At 40.8% G+C, this 14,508-nt stretch overlaps 1 protein-coding gene across 8 annotated transcripts in view; it reads right to left on the reverse strand.

Moving 5' to 3' along the window:
- Nucleotides 1-10,082: 10,082 nt before the first annotated feature.
- Nucleotides 10,083-14,508, reverse strand: part of BBX (BBX high mobility group box domain containing) — a 276,768-nt gene continuing 272,342 nt past the window's right edge. For all 8 annotated transcript variants that reach the window (XM_039244981.1, XM_039244980.1, XM_039244974.1 and 5 more), the window contains one exon: nt 10,083-13,376. In XM_039244981.1, the coding sequence (XP_039100912.1) occupies nt 13,289-13,376 (88 nt within the window). In that variant the 3' untranslated portion in view covers nt 10,083-13,288. The remainder of the gene's footprint in view (nt 13,377-14,508) is intronic.

Consider the following 14,508-nt stretch of genomic DNA (forward strand, 5'->3'; position numbering starts at 1 on the left):
TATCTGCAAATATTTTCTCCCAGCCTATGGCTTGTGTTTTATTCTCTTAAAGTGTTCTAATTTTTTAATCATTCCATTTGTATATAGCATTGTACGTATGTACGTAGATAGCATTTTAAAGTTCACAAAATTTGTCCAAATGTAGTATCTCATTGTATCCACAATGGAAGTAGATGTTGTGATGCCCACATTAGAGACATGGGGTTTCACCGACAGACAACCAGAAAACCCCATGTGTCTTATGTGCCAGAAGGGGTCCGCCTCCTGGCAGCTTGGCTCTGACGGGGATGCCTGTTTTCTGTTTGTGCCGGGCTGAAGATTTATATTAAAGAGGACCTGGTTTTCAGAGGCCTTACATCTGGCAGTCCTCACCCCACTTGGCTCATGTGGGGGACCCCTCTCCTCCGGTTCTCAGACTCCATCTCGGGGCACCTGTAGTCCGGGTCCCATTGGGTAACAACTAGTTTGAGACAGAGATTCCGAAATGGTTTTTTGGAGTCCAAGGTGCTGGTCCTAGGAACCCCCTCTCCTCTTTTGGCAAACAGGCTAACAGCAGTAAACAATACTAGAACAGAAAAGTGAAGCCCTGTCTCTGTGAACTGACGTTTTGCATTTTGGCTCCGTGGTGAACACATTTGCTAAAGCTGCCCACAACACCCCTCCCCCTCCGCCCTGGTCTTACTCTAAGTCTCGGTTTCCTGGGAGGAGGGTACCACATCTTGAGACTCATGGGCACATTAGGAAACTGCAGAAGCTCTCAGTGTATTGCTAGTGTAGTAACGAAATCATGATGATAATTCTGCATTTTGGATAACTCCGATGAGATTATCCAGGTATGGGGACCCACGTGCAACCTTCTACTTACCTGGATTCACAGGTCCGGTGGTATTGGGGTCTCTGTGTTTTGCATCTTTCCTGAGCTTTGAAAAAGAAAAGTCTCTTTTCTTCCAGGTCTTGCTGCATCGGTTTAAATAAAGACAGCATTAACGATACAAAGAATTAAATGGAATGGTTAATGGTGTGGGTGATGTCAACAGGAATTTGGCAGTATCTGTGACGATAATCCGAGAGGAATCATCAGGAGTTGACAACCCTTCTTTCAGAAAGCGAAATTGCCTGGTTCTAGTTAGACTAGTTGTTACTGGCTTCTCTGCCTGCAAAACAAAAACAAAAACAAAAACACAAAAAAACCCAAAGTCACAGTAATTTCAATGGAGTTGTTTACACAAGTGGAAAAATCTGACTCCTTGATAACATGTTTCAGTTGCAAACCCCTTTAATGACACTCGAGAGCCTTCCAGTAAGAGAGAAATTCCCCTGAAACTAAGAAGTTATTTGGAAACAGGTGCCCTTCCTCAGTAAGGTTATTTATGTTCATTGGGCTAATGGTTTTCGTCCAGTAATACATTTAAATTGCTTTTCATTTTACAGTCATGCTTCACTATCACATTTCAGAAAGTCACTTCTCTTCCTCTGTACAGCCGGCAATTTCCTCAAGTATGCGATGACAGCATTGTCCTTTCGAAGTCATTTGAAATAGACCCGATCTCATCCATCTCAGGAGAATATTCTCTGGCTGATAATCATAGCCAAGTGGAAAGTGCAAATGAACTCAGGCCGTCTGGTAGCTCTGTCCTCTCTGCGGCTCCCCGGAGGCCTTGTTGCTGGGCGATGGTGCATCTATTGATCTGGGAAGGAGCCAGACATTCTGCCTCTGACAGTGAGAAGTAGGTCCCTCAACTCAGGCTCAAGAAGCGCAAGGAGGTTAGAGGAGATGATTTATAAACTGATGATTTATAAACTGAGTTACACTTACCTGGTGTGGATGTCAAGGAACAAATGGCCCCACAGAAATGAACATAATTAGGTTTATACAGTGTTGCAGATCGCTCAGTGAAACTGACAGCTCACGGGCAATTGGGAAGAATTGCACTTTTAAAACGGAAAATGTGGATCAGACTGTAGTATTTGAAGCACATATAATTCTATTTAAACATCTCGGGTGTAAGTGCCACATAAGTGCTGTTAAAGATCAGCTTTATTTTTAAAAACAGGTAGAGGATAGGAGAAGTGCCCACTTGTTGGCTTTTATTTTTGTCCTGGGGCCACGAGAATGTCTTTCTTACGCGAGTTGGGGGGCGAGGGCAGGCCACTGCAAGACAGGCCTCTTCACCACGGGTCCCTACATTAGGATGAGAACAGGTGTGGTAGACATGGAGGAAACTTGGCAAGCCCTGATCGATCAAAGTCCTCTGTGTCCACCGTTTCTGAGTGGCCAGCAAACACGTGTTTACCAACCGTTTGCTCTTTTTCATCTTCTTGTGAATTGCTTTCCTTTCCTCCAAAGTCCCAGCCCCCTCTCTGCTTCTCCTTAGTTCTGGATGACTTCTCTACCTTGGTTTGCCTGTCTTTGGAATTTCCATCTCTGTGTGGAGTCCCCCATAAGTACACTCTTCATCTGTTAACCTGTCTCATGTCAAATTGATTCTTAGTCTGGCCAGAAAGGGGACAGGACGTTCTTGTCCCCTGACACATGAAATGGACCACTCTTCTGCCTGGCTGTCAAACTGAGAACTGTGCGTGTGTATGGCAAGGGCTTAAGCTGTTATGAGGTTAATGTTCGAGTTAAAAAGTTTTAACCTGAAAATAAAGTTGACTGGGGAGGAAAATAAAAGTGTGACCAGGAAGTGTGAATTGCGTTGCTCATCTGTAGCAATTTACTCAGAAGCCTCGTCTCTGTTCCAAGACCCAGAGAACTGTCCCCGCAGCCAGCGGTCCTCAGCAGGGAAAGGAGAACCACCAGGGAAAATGAACGGTTCCCTGCTCCATGACTGAGGTGTCTTCCAGGGTCCCACCTGCTGTGCGGTCTTGCCACTTGGTTGGCTGTGCCCTGTCTTTGACTGCTAGCGAAAGCCTGCTCTTCCCCAGGAAATAGTATTCATCGGCTAACTTATGACTCCGTTCATTTGTACTACCAATTACTGACGCTGCTCTCTGCAGTACGCTGAAACACTGGGACAGATTCTACCTAAAATAGATCTTTGGCTGAGGAGCAGGTGGTGGCGGCAGGCTCGAATGTCACCCAAAGGCAACTCGGAAGAGAAAAGTGCACACCCGGACCAGAGAACCATTTGTTTCTTACAAGAAGGCATATGGAATATTGGATGTGTGGGTAGTAGTGAAAGAGGAACCCAAAAAAAGGAATTCACATGGATAAACGTTCATATATAAAAGATGTTGGTCTGATTCTAGTTTGAACACGGAGGACTGTGGCATGTTTGACAGTCAATGCTCTGCATTCGCCTTCGAATTCAGGTGCCCTATCAGGTGGGCTTGTGGAGGTGATGACTCATTGTTCCTGATCCTTCAGCCGGGTCCTCGGCACAACCAGGTCTTTAAGACATGTTGCTTCATTGGCAACCCACTCATGGAAAGTTAGATCTTTGGGAAGTGGGGAAAGAAGACCAATGAAGGCTTTTGGCAACACAGATCTCACTGACAGTCTTTGGTGGGCCACAGATGCCCGATGAACTCCAAATTAAACTCTTTAAATTTCTAAAACTTTTCTGAATTCATGCATGAATTACAGTCTGCAGACCTAAGAGAGATCATCTTGCTTTTTAAAGCAGATGCTTTTGGAGCTAAAAGAATTCCTTTGACTATCAATCCCTAAAAAGGTGGTGGTGGAGGGGATGATTTGGCCATTCCAAGATGAACATTTAACGTAAAAAGTAGATATACCACCTTCCATACTACCGAAGGGGAAGTAATCCTGCAGTCCTAGATAATAGGTACTACCTGTAGTAAAGTCCTTTTTAATGTCTGAGGATTAGCAAATAAAGTCTCAGGCGCACAGTTCAGACTCAACCTGAAATGGCGGCATAGGATGCCACGAGAATCCTTCACAACAGTTCCATCTTGCTCCAGGAATCCTCTTGGAGCAAAGGGGTTCTTGAGTCATTCGCTCCAGCATTCGCTCTCCAGTCATTAGCTCACAACTAAGGTTGTGGAAAGGATACAGCCAAGGGAGAAGGAAAAGAAGTCAGAGAATCACAGTCTGGCTGTCAGAATTACCTCTGACTCTTAGGGCCAAATGCTTAAACCATGCTGCTTGACCTTACCATTTCAAATATTCCTAGGCTATGCCAAGGCTGAGCTGATGTGCTGGTTGCACATCAGTCCTGGAGTCAACACAGCTGGGATGCTCCAGGCCTCAACACACCGAAAGGAAGTGCACCACATCATGGATCTCCCCCAAAGACTTGTCTCACTTTTGTCATTCTCAGAGATCTGTGGCCTTGTCTTAGCAGCTCTTGTGCCAGGATCTCTTCTATGAGAAAGGGCTTTAAAAAAAATAAAAATTTTAGAGTGGAACAGTAACACATTCCCAGTTTCTCCCCTTAAAGTCTTCAAAATGTATATGTTTCCCATGAGTTTATATGTAGCTTCTTCCTGACAGCCTTTGATTCTCATGCCCAACCTCATCCATATTGCATTTCAATTAAAGAAAGATGCAGATCTCTAGCCTCTACCAGACCCTCCCTACCCAACCCCCTAGGCTATACAGTCTAGAAGGACGTCTTGTTGGTACTTAGCAGGTATCCAATACAGCCATCCAGTGCAGTTCTGCTGAATGATTAGATTGTTACAGGAACATGACATCAACTATTTAATAGACATGAGGTGTGGATCACAAAGAACTCTTCTGGAGCCAAAGCTGAAATAATTTTCATGGGCTTTGAATAGGGAAGTGGAACAGAGCACTGTTTTTAAGCAATTTTATTCCAACAATACAGTCTTGATTTTGATTGATAGGCAATAAGTTTTAATGAAGGTGAGGCTAGCATCAGTGTGTTAAATATCTTGTATTCTATTTACAAAAGAGGTTCAGCTCTTCAAGGATTTGTGCAGAATATTGCTCTTTTATTTCTAGTTTACTTATAAATAACTAAGATATAGTATGGGAGAAGTGAAAATTTAAAATTATAAAACATCATCTGAATTTCTCCAGTCTCAAGAATTATAGAGTGCCGTGGAAGAAAAATAATTTAGAATTGTATCAATACTGCTTTCCTAGTAAGTATATTTCAAATATATGCTTCAAATTAGATGGCAAATCATTACCTATTTCTGCATCTACTGAGTGTATTTCCCGTTTGTATGTCTCTTCAATACTTTCATGCTTGTGTCTGGAAGATATGAATCCTATCTATTCAATGTGCCTTCCATAAGCTCCATTGCCCAATAGTAATAGAGACCAGGAAAATGTAATCATTGATACTTGAGCACACTTCTTGGATATATTTTCATGCTGGCTTTAAAGCCATTTTGACTTTTAGACATTGAACTTGAAAGGCCTGTTTGTCTGAACTTTCCCTTTTCCTCTCTCAGCCTCCATCATTCTCAAGAAACTTTCAATCTTCACATTTTTCTTTTCTGACTTCTGCAATACACAACCTTGAGACAAAAGGACCTTTTGTAAAATTCTATAGGCTGAGGGATCTCCGAGTGGGTTGAGCTGTACAGTATGAGTTACCATTTTATCTCTTGCAGGAGCGATTTCATTTTACGCTTTTAATTTCTGGCCTGTTGACCCAGGGCTCCAGATGTTTTCCATTCATTGGCAACCCGCTTTCCAAAGCTCATCTGAAATTTTGCCTCTACTGTTTCCCTCCACAGATTTCATTCTTGCAAGTCTGAGAGGAAAACCCAAGTAGAAGCAGCAGTGGAGAGAAAAGTGTGGAACACATACAGGTTTGTAAAAGTTTTATATAAAATTATAAAAGTTTTAGCTCTTGGGCCTTCTTAGACACTTAGAAAATTGGGAAAGGACATAAAAAGCAAGACAGAAAATAAAGACATGCCAAGAAAAGGGTCTCTCTGATGATCTCCTCAGAACACTGTAGGTCAAGAAAGGTAAATCTAGAGATAGCCAGTGTGAACAGCAAAACCAAATTCCAAATTATCTTCACTCCAGCACGATTCTTCCTGTGGCTGACGGATTCCTTTTGCGTTGGGCGGGAAACAAACATATTTTTGGAATCATGAGGAGGCGAGACATTTAAAAAAAAATTTGTGCATATCAAAATATTTGTTTTTAAAGGCTATATCTGAAGTATTTATACATGAAATCACACTTCTGGGATATGCATAGCTAGGCTTGGGAAATGAAATGAAGGAAAATGGGTAAAACACAAATGAAACAGGAATTGGAAAAATGTTAGTATTGGTTGAAGCTTGGTGATAGGCCCACGGAATTCAATGTGCTAGGCTCTTACCTTTGCATAGATTTGAAATTTTCCATACTCCCAAAAGGTGAAAAGGTTTCTGAAAAATTACGATGAACGATTTTATGTTCTTTCAGTTGTATGGAATGGAGTCAGTGGGATTGGTTTTAGCTCATTTAGTGATTACCATTTTGTTTTTCCTTGCATGAGACTATGTTCTACCTCAAAGGGCAGATCTGTGTAATACATGTAGAGCCATAAAACCATACATAGTTCTAACTTGTCTTTTTTTCTAGAATTTATATACTCCCATCATCGCTACAACACGTTTTACTCCTGGTAATTAGAGGGAAAAAAGGTGCTGGAGTCCTGAAACATGTAATTCATCAGGTAGACTAATTTTATGGAAAAATCCCGTAGTGCTACATACACAAGTGTGAGTTACCTATGTAAATATAACATATTCTGAGTTTCCTACACCATTATATTTCCTGCTATTGCTTACTCCTGATGCAGCAGGCCCTTTAAGTTTAAAAAGGAAGCTATAGCTATACTTAGGACCTCTTTCAAATATACATAAACATATCAACCTTTGAGTTGGAATAAAAATCATAAAATCAACAATTCCCATTTAATGGATATTTCTGTTATGGGCCCTATGCCAATATCTTCAAAAGTATTTTCTTTTCATCCTAGCAGAAGTGTGAGGAGGGATTATCACCACCATCATTTAGTAAGTGAAGTGGGGTTCAGGGAGGGTTGAAAAGCCCAATGATAAATGGATTAAGTAGAACCAGACTTTGAAGCCAAGTTTGTCTGAACAAAGCCTGTGGTATCATTATACTGTATTTATATACTGTGTGTGTGTGTGCTCTCCTTAAGGATTAAAATAACATATCCAAGGTCCAAAGGGTCAGGACAATGCATCCAGCAAAACTGAGGTCTGAATTTATATTTTAGGCTATGTTCTTAATGATATCACTTCCAGTTTTATTACAGTCCAGGGAAAGCTGGCATGTTCAAGGTCACACTTTTCCCAGAGGCCCTCCTCCTAAGTAGCGGAATGAGGCAGATCTTCTTTCTTCTGTCAGGCTGGTTTCTCCTCCACCCGTTAGGGAGAAGCAACCTGGGCTGCTCAAACACAGTGACTATCAGGCAAACAGTTTGGGGGAGATGGTCATCTGCATTCTGAAAGAGCTGAAGTATCTTTCGTTAAAGTGTTTTCCCTGCTGGTTTTAGTAGACAGGGTATACTGAAGGCACTTACTCTATAGCCAGTAGTGTGAACGTAAAGAAAGATATTTGAATAATATCTTTAAAATATTTCAAATTTTTATTAAATATTTTTATTCAGTTTTAAGATCACAGTTAAAGTACTTTAGCATGTTATACACATGACTTACATGTGCAATTTTTAGAAATATCAAATTAAGTATAAGATTTTGAAGAAAGAAATTATATAAATGTGTATATTGACTTTTACTACACATACATCTAAGAAAGCAATAATTCTGTTGTACCATTAAGTGGAAATCATTTATTACATGGCATGTTTACACCAACTCTAAAGAGAACCAAGCCAATTTCTGAAAGCAAAAAAATGAGCGATTCAGTCATGCTGAAACTGTCAACAGACTTAAGACCTGGTGGTCAAATGAAGCCATGGTTAATTCAGGACATGTAAGTAAGCAATTCAAACCTAGGAGAAAAGTTCATAATCTGGAACATGGAATCTCAGGTGGTTTTTATTCTTTTTTGGACAAATTCCTGAGAGCAAGAGACTTGTTTAGTGCTAATGAAACGCGGAGAATGTTGCTGAGCACGTGCATTGCTCCGGGTCACAGACCTGCCCCATCCCTAGTTCTGCTGTTCAGAGCGCCCAGGCGCTAACGCGAGGCGTCCAGGGACAGGGGCGCCCCCCCCCGCGGCTGCCGAGGAACAGCAGTGTTAGTTGGTGAAACACACGAGCCTCTGTGATTCACGTTAGAGCCTGTGAGGTATGACTGCGGTGCGGGTGGGAGGGTTCGGAGGCATTGAATTAGGTTCTCGTTACTCAGTAACCAGTTCTGGCCCAAGGGATTGGGCGATCTTTGGAAGGAGTAGTAATTTTCACAACTAGTTCTGTGCAGAAAAATCAATTTGAGGGCAGGATCAATTTTGACCACTGACTGCAACAAGAACACAGTGGCCAGAGAACTTAATACCAGGTTTCCTCCTTCAACTTACTAGTCTGAATCCTACCATCGCAAATACAATTTGGCCAGGAGAGGAAACTCGTATTTTTGTGTGTGAAGAAAACGTGTATCCATATTTTTAAGGAAAGCATAGCACAGATGGAGCTGTATCAGGGGAGCCAAATATACTTGTCTTGTTGTTCACTATTTTTGTTGTCACTTCTTTGATCCGAAATGTAAAGAAAATACTGTCCCCAGTGAAAAGGACAAGGTGATTTAATATGGAGCATAATAAAATTAGCTATCACTTCCAAACTAAAGCAAAGCAGGCCATCAAACCCTGAATACTTCACCAGACATATCTGGTAAGATAAACTGAACAACTTGTTTCTTAAGGTGAGTATGATGTTAGTCAATCTAAATAAGATTTTTAAAAATCCCCAAAACTCAAGTAAGAACAAAATTCAAATCTAACTCTTTGGGAATGCTTGTATAAATAAAAGCAACATCTAATTAACAATTAGTACACTCTTTATAAGGTGCAAAACAAGGTTCTATGTGGGGAGAGCTAACTTTTCATTTCCACCTAGCAGTCACTCTGAATACTTTATAGGTCAAATGTAGTAACGGCATTTGCTTCTGCTGCCCATTTTCAGCAATACATTGTTCTCTCTGGAGAAGGTGGTTTGGGAAGTCAAAACACTGCAGTGGGAAACAGTGGCACTGAAGGTAGAAGCAAAAAAAGACCTCTCAAACAGGACTTACTGAAATTAACTTTTAAAGCCGAGGTAGCCCACTGGAATTGGCCTTATGTGAGGGCTCTGTGGAGCAGTGCAATCAAAGGTGAGTCTCCTCAACAGCATCATGGACACCCCGACTTTCCCTTTACAACGCTGATTCCAGGCCTGGCGGGACTTCCTGCCTTCTCCCCAGCGAGGCCGCGGCACTTCTCCTCTGCTGGGTGGATGCTGGCCTCCGGCCTCCAGCCTCCAGCTGCTGGTCTCCAGAACGCTTGGGATTCATACAGTAGTTTAGCAGGCAGCATGGTCCCACTGCTTCACATTAATGCCAAACGCCAAACTTGGAACAGAGCTATTCGACACCCTCCATCCCTCCCTCCCACACTGTATAAACAAAACGTGTCATTCAGCTTCCAGCTTACTCCTGGTTCTGGATCAATTTATAATTTGCCTGCGATTTTACATAGGTGCAAACTTTTCCATACGATGAGCCGAAGACTGCAGAGTGCAAACAAAATTTTATGAAATGACTTAGGCGGAGTAGCGTCTCGCTTGCTAAGAAAGTGACGGGGAATAAACATGTTGGAATATAAATAACCAGACCAGTTCAGATGCTCCTTTGTGTTTGGAGTGTTCCATCGCAGGAACTAGAATCAGTGATGATACGGGAATGATTTCAGCATGGCTTTGAGATGGCATTGGGAGAAAGCTCATCTGACAGAATTAAATAAACATAGCTCTGGTATTTGTGGGAAAAAGACTGTCAGAATCACACCAGTATGATTTATCCTTATAAAAGGGCTTTGATGAATTACATTTTGATCTAAAATCTGGGAACTAGCCTAATCTGGGGATGACAACCTGTATCGTCAACGTGGCTGTGGGACATTTTTTTCCTCTTCCTGATCTCCTTACAGTTATCCAAACAGATACAAACTTAAAAAGGATGTCTTACAGTATTTTTTTTCTTTCACTCAGCTTCTTAGAGCTGCAGCTTCAGTTACTATAATATACTCTACACACTTCAAAATTACATAGGAAAATACCCAGAGTAACTAAATAAATAAAAGGCTAAAGAAAACTGGAACAGTACTGCGTCTCCATCTGAGACTAAATCATCCACTTCGGCATCACAGAGAAGGGCTAGGACAATTTTTTTCAAAAGATTTATATACAGGTTTGAATCCAGAAATTAAGGTTAAAAGCATAAATATTGATAATTTCAACTAGATTCAGAATGGTTTTTCAGAAAGATATGATACAACAATTTAGAATAAAACAAAGCAGGCATCGTATTTTGGTTTGCTTGAGATATACATAAGGTGCAAGAACTTCTTCTCTTGAGGATGCTTGTGGGACAATGTTAGTGTCAATGGTGTATGCTGGCAGATTAAGGTACACACCATAGCAATTATGATTTTCCAAAATATAAAAAAATAAGAGAAATGAAATGAAAATGGTAGATGAGGGTTTCACTACATGTTGGTCGGGAATATCTGTGCTAACAAATGTTGTTACCTGAAAATGCCATCACCCCTCACCAGCGGATTCAGGGCATGAGAAAAGCACTAGTATTGAAATCAAGACTTCACTCAGAGAAACAACAAGGCGAGTGTCTAAAGGACTATAAAGCTTTGCAGGATTTCTGCTACTCTCAGTGCCTAACCGCTTAAAAATTAAGCATTTCTACAAAAAGGTTTTTTTTTAAAGTATCTGAAAACAGTCATATCCAGTAGGTCGCCCTCCCACCCCACCCCTGCCTAAGGGAAAAGCCACTGAGGTTTAGGAAAAGCAGATCAAGTAAGATATTAATCACATAGAAAAAAGTAATCTTTTGTTTTGCTTCTTTTTAAAAAAGGTCCCATGAATATACAGCAATCTCTTAAGGAAATCTAGTGAAATGTAACTGGAGGATTGAAGGACGGTGCTCTGGCAAAAATAGATCTATTCTAATGTGTTCTAGAGAATAACAAGTTAGTACCATTGTCAAGGTGCATGTTCTGCACCAAACAATTTGTCATTGGTTTTTTGTTTTGTTTTTGTTTGTGTATTTTTAGCTAATTATAATTTTTAAATCACTGCTAGCAAGTGGTCCAAAAACTCCCAACAGCCACCAACATTGGGACCCAGCAATTTTCAAACATTAACTTTGTGTTTTGAAATTTAGAAAATATTAATAAAACAGCATCATAGTAAAAATATTATGTTAAAATCTGGGGCTGCTCACCTGATTTATTTCTACGTGAATGGGGTTAAGCTTTAACCTCGGACTAACCTAGCTTTCTAAATCCTTCTTCCTCCATGCCACAATGATTATGCATTTTTGAGGACACCATTCCAATGCTCTGCTGCCATCTTTACCTGCTTTGAAGGAAAAAACAACCCAAAGAAATCTCTATATTCTTTCCAATTCTGTTAGTATGTTGTACATATTTTCCAGCACCGAAACTGAAGTAATATCTACAACTATGAAAAGCTAAACCTAGTCAGTACTAAGAGAGTCATTTTTTGTATGGCTATTAGGTCAGATTACGATTAGAAAAAAAAAGTCATCATTACAATTCAGTCAAGTATAAATAAGAAAGCTAGATAAAACCTTGTAAACTGTCACCATTTAGAGATCTAATTCAAAAGCTTCAAACTCGAACTAACGCTATCAAAATTCCACCAGTTTGAAAACCAATAAAAATTATTGCTGGAATCCAATAATTAAAATTTGGTAGTTTGTGCTGTGATGCAAGAGTGGGGATCTACTTGTGCTACGGAACAAATACCCTGTAAAATCGGTAGCCTCCGACTAATTTTGATTTATCACTTTGCATGTGTTGCTAGGAAACAAGACACTGAATGTCAGGTGGTTAAGTCAGTATGTCGAATGTTCTGATAAGCCAGGTAATCCACTTGGCACTGGCATGTGTGTGGTTGGTTTTATGTTCGAAAGCAACAAAACACAAAAAGGAAACAAACTTGCAGGTGGATCAATGACCAAGAATCCTACTCTGGTCAGGCATCCCTCCCTCGGCATTTATTCAACACCTCCTTGACAACACCAACTCAAAATGGCTCTAAAAACCTGCAGCGCCACTTAGGCTGTGCATAGCAATTGCTACCCGTCCAGTCTGTCTGGGATGGATGTAAAATGTCTGTAGCTCAAAGTCCACATGAAGTAAGTGTCTTCAATGTGTTTAGGATAGTGAAGTAATACTAAGGTCACTTCTGAATAATATTTTTCTTTTTTTGTTTGTCTGTATGAACGATCCATTGGTCACGGAGACCCCTGTGTAAAAATAAAAGAATCCTCAAGGCATGAAAACATCAGTAATCTGTAATCTGTAGGACTCTTCCCCTGTCTGGGAAAATATTTGCCACAATTTGCCCCAAGCAAATTCTTCTTGGTCACTCAAGGCTAAGAAAAAAACTCAGCTTGTTAAGAATTGTAATTTTTTTCTCTTTCTCTCTCTCTTTTCATTTTTGCCAGCAAACTACCACTCTGGTGGCAAATATAAAAGTGCAGAATATATGGACCACGAGGCCGAGCATACACCGCTAACAATGGTACATGTGCCTGCCCGTGCTGCTTGGGGGTCTCTGGAACAGGCTTTTTCATATTATTCTACAATATAAATGTAGGTATAACCTATTATATAAACCATCTTAGAACTTAAATCTCCATGTACAAAAAAGACTAAGAATATCTAATAATAACTAGTGCAGTGCGTCAGTTTTTTTTGTTTTTGTTTTTTTGTTTTTTTTGTTTTTGTTTTTAAAGAATAACTAGATAATATACGAAACTAGTTTCACACTCTCTGGTTGGTAAAAGAGATGCTTGGATGAGCTACAGTAAAGGCAGCCTTTTACCAAGTTACCACCTGTTACCGTCAAAAGCCTTCAATAGAAAGCAAAGCTCCAGGATCATTCCGTTTCTGCTCATTATCAGACAGATAACCTCACCCTCAAAGACTCTGGGTTCCAAAAGAACAAACTGGCCCAGGATGCTAACTTCTGCTTCAAGTGAATCTGGGCCGTGTAGGGCAACAAGCACTTGTTTGCAGTCTGTATTTTCCACCACATGGACTCACTAGCATCCCTCGGTAAAGACAAGGCTAGGGTAGTAGGTAAAGCACAATGTTTTACAATTAAAGGGCGCTTCACTGGTCAGCGCAGGAAATAAGTACAGGAGCCTGTGGCATTTCTTTTGGCTGTCCATCGTGGGTGAGCGGGGTGGACCTCTGACCTCTGCAAAACAAGAGGAAGAACAAAACAAATCACCCACTTAGAGTAGGTTATCAGACACAGGAGAGGGTGATGAGAAACCAATAAGAGCTTTCCAATATCTTGTTTAATAGTTAATGCTGATTTGTTACTGACGCTATTTAATTAGAACAGTGAGTGGCTTTTTTTTTTTTTTAAATAAACTTCTTAGTTCACCTTACATGACTCAGCAACACAATGTGCCCCAAACAACCATCTGCTTTTGCAGAGATGAAATCTGAAGCACCAACAGATTCAGGGCAAGTCCCTAAGAAGTGGGAAACTTTCAGTCAAGGGCAGTGGTTGTAAGACCACAGTCCTTTCTCTTGATTCACTGATATTAAAACAGGACCCGTTCCTTTCCTCGAGCTGCCCAAGGGGAAAATTCTCCTATACTAACTGATAACCTCCAGGCTCATTTCCTAAGACATATAATAATAAACCCAATTTATTTCTTTATTTAAATGTTTATTCATTTTTGGGAGAGACGAGGGGGAGGGAGACAGAGAATCCCAAGCAGGCTCCGCCCTGTTAGCACAGAGCCTGATGTGGAGGTCGAACTCACGAGTTGTGAGATCATGACCTGAGATGAAACCCAGAGTCAGACGCTTAACTGACTAAGCCACCCAGGTGCCCCTAATAAACCCAGTTTAAAACTTGAGTATAATTAAAGCAATGGCCGGAGACCAGAGGCCCTGTGACTAACACAAATGAACGAAAACACTGAAACCCTCCCTGACTAAAGAAGTCTCACAGGCACATGGAGAGCAAGTGTGCAGGGAAAGAAGACAGGCAGGACTGATCACTGATCTTTAGAGTCTGAGAAAACCTGGGCAATTTGGGCCAAATCAACACATGCGGAGAGAGAACTTGAGACAAGACCAGAAAATTCACAGAAGTAACCATCATTTGGATCAAACTATACCAAACTTAGCTGATTTTTATTCTGATTTTGTTTCATGAGTAGGAAAAAACTTACTTCACAATTATTTAAAAAAGTCTTCAAATTCTTGGTTAATTTCTACAGAGCTTCTCATTCTAAAAAGATGGGTTTCAGCACCTCCCTGACATTCCTCAGCAGGCTACCAAAGAGCTGACAGGGTGCGCTCACTGCTCA

Source organism: Hyaena hyaena, unplaced genomic scaffold, assembly GCF_003009895.1.
Source record: "Hyaena hyaena isolate Hyena2069 unplaced genomic scaffold, ASM300989v1 scaffold_251, whole genome shotgun sequence".
Taxonomy (NCBI): domain Eukaryota; kingdom Metazoa; phylum Chordata; class Mammalia; order Carnivora; family Hyaenidae; genus Hyaena; species Hyaena hyaena.